Below are 17,781 nucleotides of genomic sequence, written 5' to 3'. Positions count from 1 at the left end.
TCCCCAACCTTTTTTGCGCCACAGACCGGTTTATGTCAGACACGGAGCCTTTAAGGTATCGCGGATAAATACAACCACATAAAATGATCCGACCAAGACAAAAACTGTGGTATTTTGTAAATATAATAATAAACGTGAATGTACTGTGTAACTGTGTAACTTTATTAGCAGCGTCCTCCTGAAAATGCGCCAATATTGACAGTAACATCCTCCTCTCTGCCGCTTAATGCTCTCTGGTCGCTATTGTAACGTGTAAATATTTACTACAACACGGGAAAAGACCCAGGGAAACCGAGTCAACGACAAAACCCCTGAAAACCATAAATTTCACACCAGAGCCTTAACTCTGTGGCCCGGTACCAAACGACTCACGGACCGCTGCTGTACAGAACCTGTGATGTCCAGACGGTATTCCTCTGGTGTTCTGCTGTGAAACTTTTGGATTTAGGGATTAACATAGTTGCCATGGTGTCCTTTCTTCTCTTATTTGTTGTGTGTGATCAGGACAACTCTGGAGAAGATGGGCCTGCAGGGGAAAGTCACCCCCTTGCAGGCCAGAAGACATGAGATAACTTTAAAGAATACAAAGTACGTATGTGTGTTATCAAGAAGATAATTCTTAAGAACACAAGTTAATAAATGTGCAAGAGTTACTAAGAGTTGTTGTGGTGTTTTTATTTGCCTGCTGTGTTTGATTTCCTCTGCCTTTAGGATTGCAAGTATCCAAGCTCAGGAGAGGGGGTCAGTGGGAAGCCCACTGCTGCTACTTGGCCCTGGTTTGCCCTCATGGATGAGGTGATAGGACAGATGCCTTCCATTAAGCCTCCTGTCCTAATTTCCTCTCTCCCTGAGGACAGTCCAGGGCCAAGCACAGCAGTGGGTGACCAAAACGACAGCAATGACGAGGCGGCTCAGCCACCTACGACAGGGAGAAAGAGGAAAAGAGACAGGGATGATGAGCTGCTAGACCTCATCAGAGCGGACATGAGGCAGCAAAGAGAGGCTGAGGAGAGGAGAGCAGGGAGAGGACGGACAGACTGTTTTCACTTCTAGAAAGATTACTTCCCAAATGAGTTATGTATTGAGAAATTTATTTATTTGAATATATTTGTTACATTGTTATATGTGTTGCATTAGTTTAAAGGTTTTATGTTATTAATAAATTGATTCAAACAAACAGTAACTGTCACTGAACTCAATGTGATTTACAGGCATTTGTAACACGTATGAACATAACGCTAACTTTGAACAATATTACTTGGATATTTATTTGATAGCAATAAAGTAAATAACAATAACAATTAAACAAGAATATTTCAAATACACAGTATGTAAAGATGAAACAACAATATTTTCAGTTGTTCACACAGGATTAACCTGAGTGACCTGTTCCTGGACCGTTTTTTGAACAACTGTAATAGATTACAGGAAGTCTCTGGCAGTGTTGCTGAATCTGCCCGAGCAAGATCAGACGTGGATGAGCTGCTGCAACTGAGACCTGCGGTTTGTCTTTTCTGGTCTGTGAGTGGAGAATCACACAGGGTGGTCTGCAAAGAGCTTTAGGATGCTTCCTCCCACTGTCCACTGCATCCTCCATCCACAGGGTTTGCAGGGCTGGCTCACTCGTGGCTGCCACACCACTAAGATGTTTTCAGAAATATGCAAGCAGGAGATGGTGGATGCTATATTATTAGTATAATACTTGTAACTCTGTAGCAGACAACAGTTTGATAAAGTGCTATGTAAAAAAACAAAAGATTAGATTCTATACGTTTCAAACATATTTAGTTTATATATTTTATATGATACAGTACATGTGTGAGAATGACCGATGTTGTGGCAAAAAAATGATCGTCTGCCACAAACTGATTTCCGGTTTTTGCCCTAACCTGATTGCTCGTATTTATCCTGCTATGAATAACGTGTTGGTCTATAATACGTGAAACATGTGAAATGTGTCCCTCATTAGTGATATCAAGTCATCTGCCACCAGCAACATTCCTGTAACAAGGTAGAAGCTGCAATCAGGTTTTGGCAGTGACTTTTATATATCCTTTATTTATCCAGTTTAAAAAAAAAAAAAAGTTATTGACATTAGAAATTTATTTTTTAAGAGTAATCTGGCCAAGAGGACAGCAGAGAGCGCAACAAATATATCAATTGTACCTACATTATAACCACAGTTATAAAGATACTTGAACAACAGGTAATTATTGTATATATAAAACCCCTTAGTAAACCATGTTCACCGAAGTCTATTTACCAACATACATAAAGATATTACACATATTACACACGGAAACATTGGAAATCAGTTTTGGCACAACGCCGGCAATATTTCAATTATCCGTGTAATTAGCTACGTAATTCCTAAATGCGTGTAGATTAAAGGAAATTATTTTACCTGGATATGATTGTCTCTGATGAGCCTAAGGTACAAAACGTGCGGGCGGCGACGATAAGGTTTTTCTAGCTCCTCGAGAAATAAAATTGTCCAAACAACGGAGCGACATTTCTGGGTCCATTTTAAAGTTTTCGCGCTGTGGCGCTAGCGATCGGGAAAAACACGCAAGTAAGGGCGGAGTTGAGGGCTAGGAGGCTGTCCACAGCCCATCTGTTATGTTGGATACTCATTGTTTGTTCAATAAAGTTTCTATGGAGAAAAAAGGGGGGCTGTCCAAGCCGCTCACTTCCTGACTACCCGTCCGTCTAAAGCACACTACCTTGTGACGTAGGTAGTGTCCTTATGAGCATCCTTCCCCTGAATTCGGACACAGCCCTAGTGTTTTTTGTGTAAGGATTTTCCTCAGATGTGTCTTTGTGTTTAGCATCTACGTGTGCCATGACACTGCCTGCTCCAGCCTACCTACCACAGATCACTCACAGGACTGCCCGGTCTCTGCAAGTTCTTTTCTCAAAACTGAAATCTAAAATGGAATTTCTCATTTTTGAGCAAGTAATAAAAGAGGTGATGAGAAATCCCTCTCCCCCTCAAAAAATTGATTCTTACACATAAATATTTAATCCCCCACCTCTTTTGAGTTAACAGTAAGACAGTGTAATAAAGAATTAACATTCAATTTTTTTTAAAAATGCCAATGCAGAGTAAGGTGAGAGTTTAGCTATGGATGATTTTTAAGTTGCTCTTGGAGTTTGTTCCAGCAAGGCCCTCATGTCCAATAGTGCATCCTTCATATTTTGGATCAGATGATGTGTGCTTCGTCTTTTGTCTGTGTTGGAAGCTGCCATCTCAATGACGAAGTGACTGTTATGTACACTGTAGCACGAACTGTATCCAAAGCATTCATCAACCTGATGGACTGCCACAGAGCCAGTATTGGATGTCACCTTGTGAAGAGAAATTTAAGTGAGAACGTTGCTTTGCAGACCTTTAGATAACATTGAGTCCCACCACAAAAGATGTAAAATGAAACATTAGAGATGCAACTAAAATGCACTTCTACTTTAATTCAGTCGTGTTAAAAGTGTCAGATGTTTGAGAGCTGCAATGACATAAACATTGCTTCCAATTTAAATCTTTGTATGAATGTGAAGAAGTCTAGTCTTAAATAAAAAGGTTAATTTTTAATACAACATCAAGAATCGGGCAGAAATTGATTGCTTGATGAACCATGGACATGAGAATACTTGCACTCTGCAGCCGTCCACAGTTGTTTTTGTGGGTCTTGCTGCTATATGAAGACACTGTTGGGTTTATGGATGTCTCTGCACATTTTATAATCGTTCTACTTAAGATTTCCACTCCAAACTGCCTTCAATATATTATGTTCAATATCAGAGTTTAAAAGAAATGTAAACTATACAATTTTACAAAGGGTCTTCTTTAATGGGAATATAAAAGATGATTTCTTCCACTTTAGTATACTTTCATTGGTTGAGTATTTTTTTAAAGAAATTTAAAGGAAAATTTAAATAAATGTCCAATTTTGTTAATAACTAAAAATATCTAGACACATACAACTAATGTTTAGTGTGATTTTTATAATTTTAGCTTATTTTGGACATGACATAATGACCTGCAAGGACTTACGCTGGGTAGCTATTTAATCACATGCATGTGTTGGTGAGAAATGTCAGTTTTACCCATAAGCCCTTCACCAACATAAACAAAGCAACATAAATGTATTTTTACTTGACTTGTGGTGAGTTGGTAGTTAAGGAATTTCTTGTATGAGATGTCTCTGAAGATGTCAGGCATGGGGATTTTATTCTCAACAGCTTGCAAACTGAGAGCAATGATATGGGCTACAATGTCATGTCCTCCAGTTACCTGTAAGAAAAGAAAAATACTACATGTTTAACCAACAACTCTTTGGGATACTACTATATGTCTGTCACACTCCTATCTTTAATTGATTCTACAAAACATGCCAAAGACACAGGACCAAGTTACGGATTCACAGTCATGCAATTGCATGCTAAAATAGGTTCTTGGCCAAGTTCTCTGTTATGTGTAGATGAGGGTGGTTTATACATTAAAGTATCCTTAAATGGTTTATAGGTCAATGTTAAGGGACATTAAAAAAAGAAAAAGAATAAAAAGGGTCAGGTACAAGGACAAGAGTGAAAATGAGTGGTGGCTCCATCACCAACTACAGGCACTGTATGACCTTCCACACAGGAACACTTTCTGCTGCTTAGTTAAATAATCCACTATTGTTCTGACCTTGTCAGTAGCACTGTGAAGTACACACTTTGTAGTTCTACTAATGCAGTCACACTGTGTATTCATTTACAATTTTTTGAAGTGATGTGAATATTCAACATTATCCAACAATCAAACAAAAAAATGCTTCCGCGGTCATGCCAGCTTTATATTCATTCTCGTTAGAGGAATATTTGCAGCAATCTCATTGAATTCAAGTCTGAAGAAAATCTACAAAATTTGTGTTTACAATATGATTAAATAAGTTCATTAAATAGGTTTGAATGGCTGAGAAGCTGCAGTCAATTCTTACATCAACAAGGGCAAAGCAAAGTATTGATAAAGGGGTGTAAAGCACACTGCCTCTGGACTCTAGAGTACTGAGTGATTAATCACCCTTCCGAGTTCGGCAAGCCAGTGGACGAGTTTGAGGTTGATGGTTGCCAGAAGAACGGTACTTGTGTAACTGCACTGTCCAAGTGTAAAGTTTGGTGGAGGGGGGATTATGGTGAGGGGTTGTTTCTCAGGAGTTCGACTTCCAGAGAAAATAACTTTTAATGCTTCAGCATATCAAGACATTTTGGAAAATTTCATGCTCCCAACTTTGTGGGAACAGTTTGGGGATGGCCTCTTCCTGTTCCACGCTGACTCTGCACCAGTGCACAAATCAAGGTCCATAAGGACATGACTGAGCGAGTTTGGTGTGGAAGAACTTGACTGGCCTCCACAGAGTCCTGACCTCAATCTGAACACCTGTCGGGATTAATTAGAGAAGACACTCTGCAGGCCTTCTTGTCCAACATCAGTTGGATAGCCTCATAAATGTGCTTCTAAAAGAATGATCAGAAATTCCCATAAACCCACTCTTAAACCTTGTGGAAAGCTTTCCCAGCAGAGTTGAAGATGTTAAAGCTGCAAAAGGCTGGCAACGTTATGTTAAACTCCATAGATTAAGAATGAGAGGTCACTCAAATTGAATGCATGTGAAGGCAGGTGAGTAATATAGTATAGTTGCATCTACTCCATTTTGTAAGATTGATGGTAAGACCTTCTGTCTAGTTTTGCCATTAAAGCAGTTGTGCACATCAGTACATTGGTATACCATGCTCCCACTATTCAACTGTGTAGGTACACAGGTCTTCTTTGCTTCTCTAGAGTTCTTTTTCATTGTCAGATATTTTCACTGTCACACCTTGGAAGACTGATGGAGTAGGTCATTATTATATTTTAACAAAGTTATATTTGATAGAGCAGCATGCAAGAGTGAAAATTAATTGAAACTAATTGAGAGTATATGGAGAGAACAGTTGCTGTCGGAAGATATGAATAAACTCCACAAAACTGAAGAACTAAGTGTTGTAAATTATACTCACCACTTTAATATTCTCTTTGTGTGTTTTTATGGCTTTTTGCAACAGATCAATCTTCTCTGTGTTCTGTGCAAAACAGAAAGATGAAGTCTGTTTAGTGAACTGCTGTGCAGAAGCATTCGGTACTCTGACCCAAACACAGCATCTCAACTGTGTCAAATACTGAGCTGAGAATGACAAGATTGTTTTAACTGTACATCTGTAAGTATGAAATATTAAAGGTTTATATTATGGAGGAAAAAAACAAACACACAAACAAAAACAAAAAGCCTGGGTATCAACAGGCAACTAAGAATGAGGTCCTAAGAGATGTGGAAGTAAGTGAAGGTAGCACATAGCTCAACATGCTTAAAGACAAAGTCAGTGATCAAATTCTTCCTCTGTTAAGACAAATGAACTGTTTCTTATATAGTGCTTTTCTACTTACATGTTACATAACATCCCTCATTCATACCTATTCATTCAAGCACTTTTTCTGTGCCTTTTCTATTCTATTTGGCATGCAGACTGGAGCAGTCAGAAATCAAACTACTAACTTTCCACTTAGAGTTGACGACCTGTTCTACCTCCTGATCTACAGGCACCCCTTTAACCCCTTCATAACAAATGCTAAATAACTGCTGCTAAATGCAATTACTTTCGTTAACAACCTTTCAATTAAAGCAAACCTGAAAATCTACACTTAGTCATATCTTGACTTACTCCACTTTAGTCCTGTACACAGTCAGAGTTACAAACAACAACTGTCCCTGTGCAGATATTTATGAACCTGATTGTAAGAGTTGGATTTAATGTTACCCAACTTGCCAGACCTGCTTTTCAGGGTCATCAAAGGCCTTGACAAAGGCAGCTGAGACACTTGTCGTCGAAAGCAGTAAGGACACACGTCCATGCCTGAACATTCGCTGGCTAACAGCTTCATACGATGCACAGACCTGCTTATTCATCCTGTCAAGAGAAGGGAGATAAATATTTTCCATAAACTGCATTCTAACAAAGTTCTAAAACTTACTGACTCATGAGAGAAATACTGTCTCTGCGATACAGTAATTCCTCCTTCCTTTAGGCTAACGAGAACATACTGGCTGAGATCACAGCAGTGTTTCCTCACTATGAATGCCAGAATTTTAAAGACCATCTGACATACATTGTGGGGCATTCCAATCTCTCCAAAGTGCTTATAAACTATGAATAAGCTAGAAAACTCATGTCTGCTAAAACAAGTGTTATTTCACGTCTCCATGTGTGAAACATTCTAGTAAAGCTGCTTAACTGTCTGTCAGATCTGACAGAATTCTGTACACACATCTCATTCTCCATGAGGATTCAGGATTTCACCTGTAGTAGGCCAGCTGTATGGCCATTTGGATGAAAGCATCAGGGCTCATGTTGTGGGCCTTCAGATCATTTTTCCCAAAGTGGTCAAAAACCATAACACTCAGACCAAAGTTTCGGATGTTTCTGTAGTTGGAGGAATGGAACAAACATTATACAGATGCAATAACAGACCGTGTCAAACACAAGTAACCTTTAAATACATACAATAAATGCCATTTTGGTGCCCGAGGCGAGATTATGGTTAGGCACTTTGTTGATACTTGACCTGAACCTATTCACATCTATTTATTGGGTGCTTTACATACATTGAAATTTTTATGTAGTGAGACAAAAGTGAGCTACAAAAAAGCAGCTTTGAGTTTTATGAAGGACAGGTTTACACCAACACAATAAAATTACCACAACGTATTCGTTTTTGAACACATTTGTTGCTTTGTGTTGTAAAATTTTAAAACTCACACAAAATCCATTGTTTATAACATCCCATTTTGTTTTTCAACATCATTTCTAAGTGCAATATAACATTTAACCATATTCTTTTCATACATATAACCAAATGTTTTTTTGCTCTACTAGCCATGCCTCAGCCCTAGCTTTGTTAGTGGATGACAGTCGTTTCATGCCAGATGTGCAGATGTTTGTTCAACATGAGCCATATTGAACAATTTAAAAGTGATATGTACTCACCCGTCCATGCTCCTTTTAGCCTGCTCAATGATCTCTTTGATATCAGGAGTGACACTGAAGTGTAGTTTCTGGGGCATAGGTAAAGGCAGAATGGAAGCTTGGATCATCTCTGGCTTCTTCCTGTTTCAAAAATGAGGGCAAATACATTTGGTGGAACAATATCACATGAAGTAACAAACCAAAGCCACCATACAGTATGCCAAACATACAGAGCACGTGCCCTCCTATAATCATTAAGTCATGAAGGAGGTGATGTTTGCAGAGCCAAGTGATCATAGCCCAGGAGTGAACAATTAAATTCATTCATACCTTCCACACATAAATACATACATATACCCAAATTGTGTGATTCAAGAAAACCATACATCCGCGTTAATGCCATGTAATGATTTTAAAATGTAACATCTGAATTTTCATAACAAAAGAAAAAGCCTAAATCTACATATCCGAAAACAATTTGGTTCCACTTACATGTAAGCGACAAGATAGTCAGTGAAAGCCATAATAACTGTACCATCAGTAACAATATGAATCAGATTTAAACCCCATGACCCGTCTTCTGCAACAATTATCTGAAAGACAGAAACAGTATTAGGATTTAATTGCAATTGTGTTGTCTCCATGTTTGAAATTTATGATCCTAAATAGTTGTGGATTAGAAACACTAACAAACCCCAAGAATACACACTTTTGTGCAGTGAAACTAATTTTTTTTTTTGGAATAGCACATATTCAGAGAAGTGGCAGATAATTCAGGAATTTGAAAAAAAAGAAGAAAAAAAGAAAAACTACTTTGTTACTTAGAAACCAGGAATGACTGCTGGACATACCTCGGGTATAGAGGAATACAGAGGAGAAAAACACACATTTTAGTCAACTAAAACCGATTAAAAAAAAAAAAAAAAAAAAAAAAAAAAGTACACCAGAGTTAAGTGGCTGTATTGTACTGTAACATTTTTTAACTTTTTAATTACAAAAATGTAATTTAAATTTACATCGCAAGACAGGTTTTCTGGGTTTTTTTTGTTTTGTTTTTTTTAAAGGCAGAAAGATACCAAAATAAGCAAATAGAGTAAAAGGCCATGAAATAGAACGAACACTGAATTTTTCTCTTTAGCTACATTGTGTAAAGGGTTTTTCCTTAACCACATCATGACCCAAGAAGGTCAAGTATGCAATCAAGAGACACATTCATGTAAATACAGAAGGTTATACAATAAAGTGCAAATCACTGGTTAAACTGAAGAACTTAAGAATAAACTAGAATGACTGGAAGAAAACATCATGGAGAAGGAAAGAAACAGCTCATCATCATCTGAAGCATTTCACATCAGTCCACAAACATAGTGGAGCCAGTGCTGTTGCACAGTTATGTATGCATGGGTCACTAGTGTTAATTGACTGATAGAAGTAGCAGAAAGACAAAAAAAGCAATTACAAGCAAAGATTTCAACCCATTTCTACACAATTTTAATAAGAAACTGTATAAGAAAATACCCACCCACGTACGAAGGCAACATTTTGGATGGCTTCATTAAGTATACTAAAGTAAATTCATCCATTTTCTTCTAAATTTCCAATTGAGGGTTACAGGGAGGTCTGAAGCCTATCCCAGCAGCCACAGAATGAGAACAATTCACACACACACCTATGGCAAACTTAGAATCACCAATAAACCCAACTCCACAAATTGCATGTCTTTGGACCATGGGAGGAAGCCAGAGTACTCAAACAGAAGCCACACAGACAGTGGGAGAACATGCGAACTCCATATAGAAAGGCCCCGGCCAAATAATGGATTGGAAAACCAGTAACTGCTTACTGTGAGGCAACAGTGAACCATTGAACTACAATGTTGCCCATTAAATAAATTAATGAATATCAGGTGACTCTGAGGGAGTCAGTTTACACACACACACACACACACACCCCTACCTTCAGGCTGTTTCTTACCTGCAGTGACTTGTCAAACCAGCGGTTGGCACTATTCCACTGGCTGCCTCCTCCATGTGTTATTAGGTGGAAATCACATGTGCAGTACTTGTCAGACTCTCGAGGTATGGCTCTATCCAAACACAATGTGAAGATGCTCCTTTCAATAGCTGACAGAGATTCTTTGTTTGTTTGATCTACAAAAAACAAAAACCTGATGTTTAACAGATCTTGCTATGACAGAGAGTCTCCATCACAGACCGCATGAAGCAGTCACAGGTACACATGCAAATACACAAAGGCAAGTACGCTATACAATTTCACCCCTCACTTATGAGCAAAAAAAATAGTTAACATTGCCCAGAAAGTTGATTCTGTTCATCTGGACGTACCGTTTTTAGCAGGAGAAACATTTCGTCATCCAAGTGACTTCCTCAGTCTCACCTGACTGCAGGTTTCCCCAAACGGCAGTCAGATGAACAGAATCAACTTTTTGGGATTTCCTTACCTGGATAATTAAGCATGCATCAAGACAGTTAACATCGCCATCATTCCTTTTCTCGTTTCTGTTATACTAGCGTGACCAGGGGTGCAGGAATTGGTTGATCTATTTATCCATACATTCATAAAACACACTCACTCACCAATTAGAGAAGTGCTCAGCACGCTCTTCCCCACCCAACCTCAGAGTTTGTATTGCAAAAAATAGGGGCACCTTCTTATTAAATAGAAGGTTCTTATGCAAGTCCAAGGTCATACATATTTTGGTTTAATCTTTGGTGCATTTTTCATCCTAAATGAGACATTTTGGTTTAAGAATAAAATACCTTTGAATATACAAAATTAGTGGTCGAAATATTTTGTAGAAGGAATTGTGACAATTTGTGAAATATTCATTAATTAAACAGTAAACATGGCATCTGGTGAGAAATTGTTAAATATTCTTTTAATGAAAATGCTCAGTGGAAATGAACATTTTAAAAGATTTTTAAAAGATTGTACCTCTTATATTTTTTCCCCTTCTCCCATGCCAATCCAATAATTGCATGGGTACTGATGGTGTAGGTCTTCTACCAGCATAACTAAAGCATGGTTCAAGGTCAAGTTTTATAAAAAAAAAAAATTCAATCTCTGACATCTAATCTTAGAAATGGAGTGGATCTTTCTCTTGAGTAGAAGCTGGTTCTACAGCAAATAAGCCTGTAGTTAAAAACATGGTAGTATGATATTTAAGCTGTGATGGGGCTAATCATTCAGGACTTTGTGAAAAATTTTAAACTAAGTACTTAACTTTATAGAAAAGAATATCACACTCCTCAGCATCCCCGGAAAAGTGTACTCCAGAGTGTTGGAAAGAGGCTAAGACTGATTCACTGAACTAGAGATACGGGAGGAGCAATATAGATTTGAGTTGAGTTCAAATATCTAAAGATTCTGTTCTCAAGTGTTGTCAAAATGGAGTGAAACAGATCACTAGATTAGTGACAAAGAGTTGACAGTGAAAGCAAAGAATTCAGTCTACACTTCATTTATTTTCTAGCCCTCACCCATTGTCATGAACTCTGGGTAGTTACCAAAACAAAGATATTTTGGGCACAAGTGGGAGAAAAAGGTTTCCTTTCGAGTTGCTGGGCTAGGTTTGCCAGAGGTTACATCCTGTTAAATAGTAGGTCTTCCCTCCCATTGTCAGCAAGCACTTGCTAAGGGAGGATTCTCTGATGTTTTACAATGTAATGTGTTATTTCAGTGTTGTCCCTTTAGGGTAGGACCCTGAGGTGTGCAGTATTGATGGTTGCCCAAGTATAGAAGCTTGACTTGTAAACTTTTTTTTTCCCCTTTTCTATTTTTTTTAAATTTACTAAGGAAAATCCTCTTGCTTCATTTTACAAATTCAGTTGTTGCTAACAAGCTAGCTTTGGCTCTTCCTTTCCATGTTTTATTTACCAGCTAGCCAGGCTGATAACAGTCTTTTGTAACTCTGTAATTGTAACCTGTAAATTGTGTTTTTGTAATAATTAGCTGAGATTCACTGCAAACTAGCTGGGAGACCCATTAGAACCTGCAGCACCATGATGATGACTTAGCCAAGCTCACCAAGGTTGCAGAGAATAACGATGCTTATACTGTATGTGCTAGGATGAAATAGAATGCCAAAAATGTTTTTCAGCGTTATTTTCTGGTTCATAACATCATAGAGGATGCAGATTACCCTTCTTTGTCAAGATCAGTTTACTGTTGACCACTTTATGCCACACACTTTTTTTATTAGTTTAATCAGAGTTAAAGCCAAGTTTGGCCTTACCTTTCATCAGACTGAGATATGCTTTGCTCCAGGAGTCACGATTCAGGGTGGTGAGGATACCGACAGGCTCCGTGTTAGTCGCTGATGTGAAGTTGCAGATTCTCTCCATCTGAACACAAAGCTGATCAACTGTCAGCGAAGTCCCATCATTGTGGTAGACCTCCACCACAAAGAACTGATTCAAAGGGAGGACACAGATTAATAGCATCACAGAGGACATGCTTCCCATCCAACCCAGCACTATATGCCTTACATTTGGGTAGTGGGACTAGGTGAACAGCCCACTCCTTTGGCCAACAGCAAACAGTTCTTCAGCTACTCTTTCAAACGTTTCAGGTAGTGTTCAACAGTGTGTGCAGAGAGGAGAATTGACTTGTGTTCCACTTGGTACGATTGTCATCTCTGGCAAACTCTCTCCCTATCTGGGGTTCGACCAGGGGGACTGTATTCAATAAGGGTCACCATGCTTGGCCCCAGATGCTAACCAACCTGCTTTGGTTATGAGTGAGGTAGAGATAACTGAAGTCATACTGGCTCTGATGTCGCCTGGATCAGTAAGGCCCACATCAGGTGCTAGGGAACTGTTGGAATACTACTATGAAAGTAACCTCAGCGGAAGAGGTTACATGAAGAGGATGAATACCTGCAGAGGGTAAGGCAAGCCCTCAAGAGCCAGCTGAATAGAAATGACAAGTTCTGGGAAATCAACACCTACACCCTGCCAGTGACCAGATACCCTGCTGGGATAATAAGCTGGCCAAATGAGGAGATGGAAGCCACCGACATTAACTGTGTGCAAGTAGAAGAGCTATTGTAGAAGGATAGGCCCCTGTATGGTATGTACCACTAGAAGATAGAGGAAGTGGCTGACATCAAGAAATCCTACCAGTGGCTGGAAAAAACTGGACTGAAGGACAGCACAGAGGCACGTCTCATGGCAGCACAGGAACAAGCTCTCAGCACAAGATCCATGGAAGCTGGGATCTACCACACCAGGTAAAACCCCAGGTGCAGGCTGTGCAAAGATGCCCCTGAGACAATCCAGCACATAACAGCAGGGTGTATTATTGAGCTAAGATCCTGTAGGACTTCCAGATACAGACAGACAAACTGGTGATGGCTTACCAACTGGACATGGTAGTGGAGGACAAGAAGAGGAAGGAAAATACCCTTTGAGCAAGGGAGTGTTAGGGACAAAAGAAATATTTTTTAATGTGTATCTGCTCATTAGATTGTTTTATGTACTTTAATAATGAAGGCTTGTAGAGCAAGGCCACCTTTGACTCACAAACTAAGTACTCAGCCAGACTGAAAAACAGGAAGTTTTAGTGCACAGGCCTATTAATAGATAAGACACAGAAAAGAGGAACTTTCCATATAAGCAATGTTTGAGACTGTGTGACGTGTAAAGTACCAAAATAAAACCTATATGAGGCAGTTTATGATTCTAATGTTAGAGCTCTTGCAACTGGCGTTTGAGCTGTGCAGGGGTCTCTCTCTTCCGGAAGATGATTGAATAAAAAGAAATATAAATGTTTTAACACACTATGAGTCGGTTTTCTCTGTTCTATCATGGGGACAAAAGGATCGGGGTTCAATAGGAGAATAGAGAACATGGAAAGATAAGGTACGCGTGAGAAATGGAATCCATTTGACTGTTTTTTGTAGGTCATGAGTAGTGTTTATAGAGCAAATATTAAGCTAACATTATGTAGTACAGTGTTTTCGCAGGTCAATAGCCAGGGGTAACAATCCCATGCCAAAACCTGTGAAAATGTCACTCGCTACACTACAATATTCAAGCAAATAATCAAATATCTTTTTAAAGAGGTGTGCTCATTTCACCCATTTCCTTATACACAGTAAACTATTCACTCATCCGCCTTCACACATGTGAATTTGAGTGACATCCCATTCTTAACCCATAGAGTTTAATATGATGTTGGCTCACTCTCATTAGTAATGAGAATAGAGAATCCCAGTAGTTCAGTTTGTTGGAATTGTTAGCTCGCTTGCCATCGAGTCCATTAATCAGCACTACAATCAGCCGATTTTATTTTGTCTCGGAGGAGGAGGAAAATAGTGGTACAGTCTACAGCGTGGATATGAACATTACTTTTATTTCTATTGTACAAAAACACAACTTTGACTCTTTGCAAGCATCTGCACAAAGCCTCTGGTAATATGTTGTGCACAAAAAAACAAAAAACAAAAAACTTCTCACCTGAAAGTTATATACCACTGTGATGTGTTTAGGTGGATTGGCGCTCTTGGCATGGAACACCACCGAGTCCCTTACCAGACCTGGGATGCGGCAGGTTGACAGCAACTGGGAATATTGCTCCATACACAGAGGTTTCCCTCCCAGATTCTCAGCTGGTAATGTCTCACTGCAAAAGACACAGCCTCCATCGGTAAACCAAGGTGGGCTGAAAAAATAGAGGCAATACACAAGTACCAAAAACTACTAAACTGGATCTCTTAACCACTTTTCTAGTTTTGGTGCCTTTTGGAACATTTTGATGGAATTAAAACTTTAGTAATTACAGCCATTTTTATAAAAAGGGCTCCGTTTCAGAGGCTCCTAATTAATTTTACCGACTAATAGTTTCATGCTCAGGTGAGATCAGTTTCCTCATTATTTATTCTCAAAAGGTCCTGTGAGCACTATGGTATCTTAGATCTCTGAAGATTAAATTAATTTGATTGTGGTACTCACTTTTCAATGGTTGTCTTAAATTCCAAAAGAGCTATTATTATTTTGGCTGCACACCTAAGCAGAACCCCCCCCCCCCACAAAAAAAACATGTTAGTTATTTTAAAAAACTATAAACGCATATACCAGGTATCATTTGTGTGTAAGAGTGTGTGTTGGTTTACCTAATTTGTCCCTGCTTATCTCTGAAGTCCAGTCGAGGACACACAATCGGAAGATTTGTGTTAATCACCACAGGGCTCCGGTTCTCAAAGTATTCCAACTTCCCCCACAGGTCTGCCGTCTACACACAGTAGCAGACTGTTAGTTAATCCTGGAGACAGCAGCTGATAAAAATTAGTGTCATCACTTGAGTTTCTAAGATGTTGCAGAATTTCATTTCATCTCCAGACCTTGTTCCTACTCTATCTGCAGTTCTTGACAACCTTACACGATTTTCTGCAATTGGAGCATTTTCATCAATTACTATAACTACAGCTATACATTCTGCCATTGCCTTTAATGATAAGGCCCAGGGCAAGTGGACAAATTATACATAAAATCAAATTTTTAAAATTCATTGAGTGCAGTACCACAGCTCACTTAAGACAGTCAAAGAATGATATTTTATTGGACTAAAAATGCTCATAAACCAAAAATGTAATTAATGTATGATTACTTCTAGACCAGGGGTGGGCAATCTCAGTCCACGAGGGCCGGTGTCCCTGCAGGTTTTAGATCTCACCTTGGGTCAACACACCTGAATCACATGATTAGTTCGTTACCAGGCCTCTGGAGAACTTCAGGACATGTTGAGGAGCTAATTTAGCCATTTAAATCAGCTGTGTTTGTTCGAGGACACATCTAAAACCTGCAGGGACACCGGCCCTCGTGGACTGAGATTGCCCACCCCTGTTCTAGACTAAATCCTACTTTTGCTGCTGCTCGGGAATCGCATTCACTCAAAAAATATATTGCTCTTTGTTGGTGATAAACTAGTTTCCAAATCAGGCTGTGGGACAGTGTCCGACTTGAACACACAGTAAACTTTAACCCGATGCATATAAACATTTAAGTTTCAAAATTCTGATGAGCAGCTGTTAGATTAGAAACTGATGGCAGCACCTGAAGCACAGTGAGCAGTAAAACAGATTTATATAAATTTCACTTAATGAATTATATCCCCACTTGCAATGATCAAAAAACAAGTTCTCTTTTGGATTTACATCATCACATTTGCAGCAACAGTGTTTCATTTTACTGTTTAATGCAACATTGCTAATCCATAAGAGCAATAATGAATCATTTAAACTTTTCAATCACAATGATTTTCAGTTACCAAATTTTCTGAAAGAGACTTGCTTTGTTTGACACAATACATGTAATTATCAGTACTCATAATTGCTGACTGCAGTTTTAGGTTTTGTGAAGAAAGACTGGGTATGTTGAAATTTCTTCATAGCATACCCCTCTGGAAAAGCATTTCTACAGTACTTTTCTACTGTTACTAATGAATGAGACCTGATGTTTTTGTTCTACCCGATCCTACCTGAGACCTATTTAATTCTATCTTCTTCCATCCCTATGTTACGACCCAGCTCAAAAGCCGCAACATAAAAAAAGGAGATGAATACCAGAGTGTTAGTGAGAAGAGGTTTTATCTTAAAATGGCATAGCAGGCTGGCTGAAATAGCTGGTGCCACCAAGGCAAAGACTAGTGAGTTCCTGCGAAGCCTGCCTCAGGTATGCTTTCATCCACACCTGACTAGGTGTTCCAATTAGCACCAGATGAACACATTGAGGAGATTAGGGTCTGCAGAGGGGTGTAACACACTATAACATGATTATTCATGTTTAGTCATCATCAGTCAGTTCCTTATGTCTGGAGTCATCATCAGTCATTTCCTTATGTCTGGTCACTGCACCCTGAACCTCTCTTTAGTGGCAGTAAATGAGCTCACCCAGTTGTCAGTGTTGCATGCTTTCCTCTCCAGGCTTCTCTGCAGTTCCTCTCCAACCCCTCCTCCTTTCATAAACACCTCCACCAGCTGTTTTGCTCGCTTCAACTCATCCTCTTCTATGATGGGCTCCAGGGCACTGAGGTAGCCCTCACAAGTTTTCCACAAGGGAGGGACAGGTACCCTGGGAAGTCCCTTCTGCTGGTTCAAGCATCTGTCACTAACAAGAATCACTTGTACAGGCTTCACTAACTGACAAGATCTGACCTGGTCTGAATGATTCATCTTCCCCACCTTCACCTGGGAGACAGAAAGACAAAAAAAATACATGAATATAGAATAAAAGAAGATCAGGTAATAAATCCTAAGACTTTTACTAGCATTAATTTGGTTAAAACATGAAAAAATGCACTTCTGTTAATTATTACGTTAACAAAAACAAATAAAACCTCAGACATATTTGTGAATACAAGTTAACGGGCTTTTGTTATGACTTCAGTAAGCTAAATCCTAAACAACTACACTGAATTGCTTACCATAATTCTGCTGAAGATTCTCAACATTGTGTTTTCAGAAAAATCCCACAAAATGAGGCTGGAGTGTGTTCACCTGTTTGACCGGCAGTTACAATGCTAGAAGCAATGCCACTAGACTAATAACTATCCTGAATCATTTATTGTCTGGCTTGTAAAATACACAGACACATCCACATTAAAAAAAGATGATCAGTGCTGAGCTAAAAACAAGCAGAAAACACTCCAGGGCTGCCAGTTTGTTACTCCACAAAAATAATAGCTTTCAAGCACACCAGCTCCACATCAGACAATTATGCA

The 17,781-nt window shown here is 39.0% G+C and overlaps 1 protein-coding gene across 3 annotated transcripts; it reads right to left on the bottom strand.

Annotated features, from left to right (window-relative positions):
• Positions 1 to 2,715: 2,715 nt before the first annotated feature.
• LOC116328365 (carnitine O-acetyltransferase-like) lies at positions 2,716 to 17,781 on the bottom strand. 3 transcript variants are annotated; one of them, XM_039604006.1, is made up of 14 exons: positions 17,485 to 17,781; positions 16,952 to 17,248; positions 15,176 to 15,294; positions 15,015 to 15,068; positions 14,520 to 14,724; positions 12,296 to 12,404; positions 10,015 to 10,190; positions 8,533 to 8,633; positions 8,062 to 8,181; positions 7,375 to 7,497; positions 6,849 to 6,984; positions 6,040 to 6,102; positions 4,154 to 4,291; positions 2,716 to 3,348 (listed from the first exon to the last, which is right to left on the bottom strand). In XM_039604006.1, the coding sequence occupies exons 1-14, from the start codon at positions 17,509 to 17,511 to the stop codon at positions 3,136 to 3,138; spliced, it is 1,881 nt and encodes a 626-aa protein (XP_039459940.1). In that variant the 5' UTR covers positions 17,512 to 17,781; the 3' UTR covers positions 2,716 to 3,135. The 3 variants fall into 3 exon arrangements, with proteins under 3 accessions (XP_039459940.1, XP_031605989.2, XP_031605990.2); XM_031750129.2 differs by having other exon boundaries at positions 2,719 to 3,348; positions 12,296 to 12,470; XM_031750130.2 differs by having other exon boundaries at positions 2,722 to 3,348; positions 12,296 to 12,470; positions 14,520 to 14,685.

This window comes from Oreochromis aureus, linkage group 20 (assembly GCF_013358895.1).
Source record: "Oreochromis aureus strain Israel breed Guangdong linkage group 20, ZZ_aureus, whole genome shotgun sequence".
In the NCBI taxonomy this organism is placed as follows: Eukaryota; Metazoa; Chordata; class Actinopteri; order Cichliformes; family Cichlidae; genus Oreochromis; species Oreochromis aureus.
This window is presented reverse-complemented; position numbering and strand designations above follow the sequence as displayed.

Excerpts from the sequence above, each read along its gene's own strand:
- LOC116328365 (XM_031750129.2), bottom strand. The coding sequence starts at position 17,511 with ATGTTGAGAATCTTCAGCAGAATTATG. Across the intron at positions 12,471-14,519 it reads CAGTGGTATATAACTTTCAG|TTCTTTGTGGTGGAGGTCTA; the intron begins GTGAGAAGTTTT and ends CCTTTGAATCAG. Across the intron at positions 6,103-6,848 it reads TTGATGACCCTGAAAAGCAG|AACACAGAGAAGATTGATCT; the intron begins GTCTGGCAAGTT and ends TGTTTTGCACAG.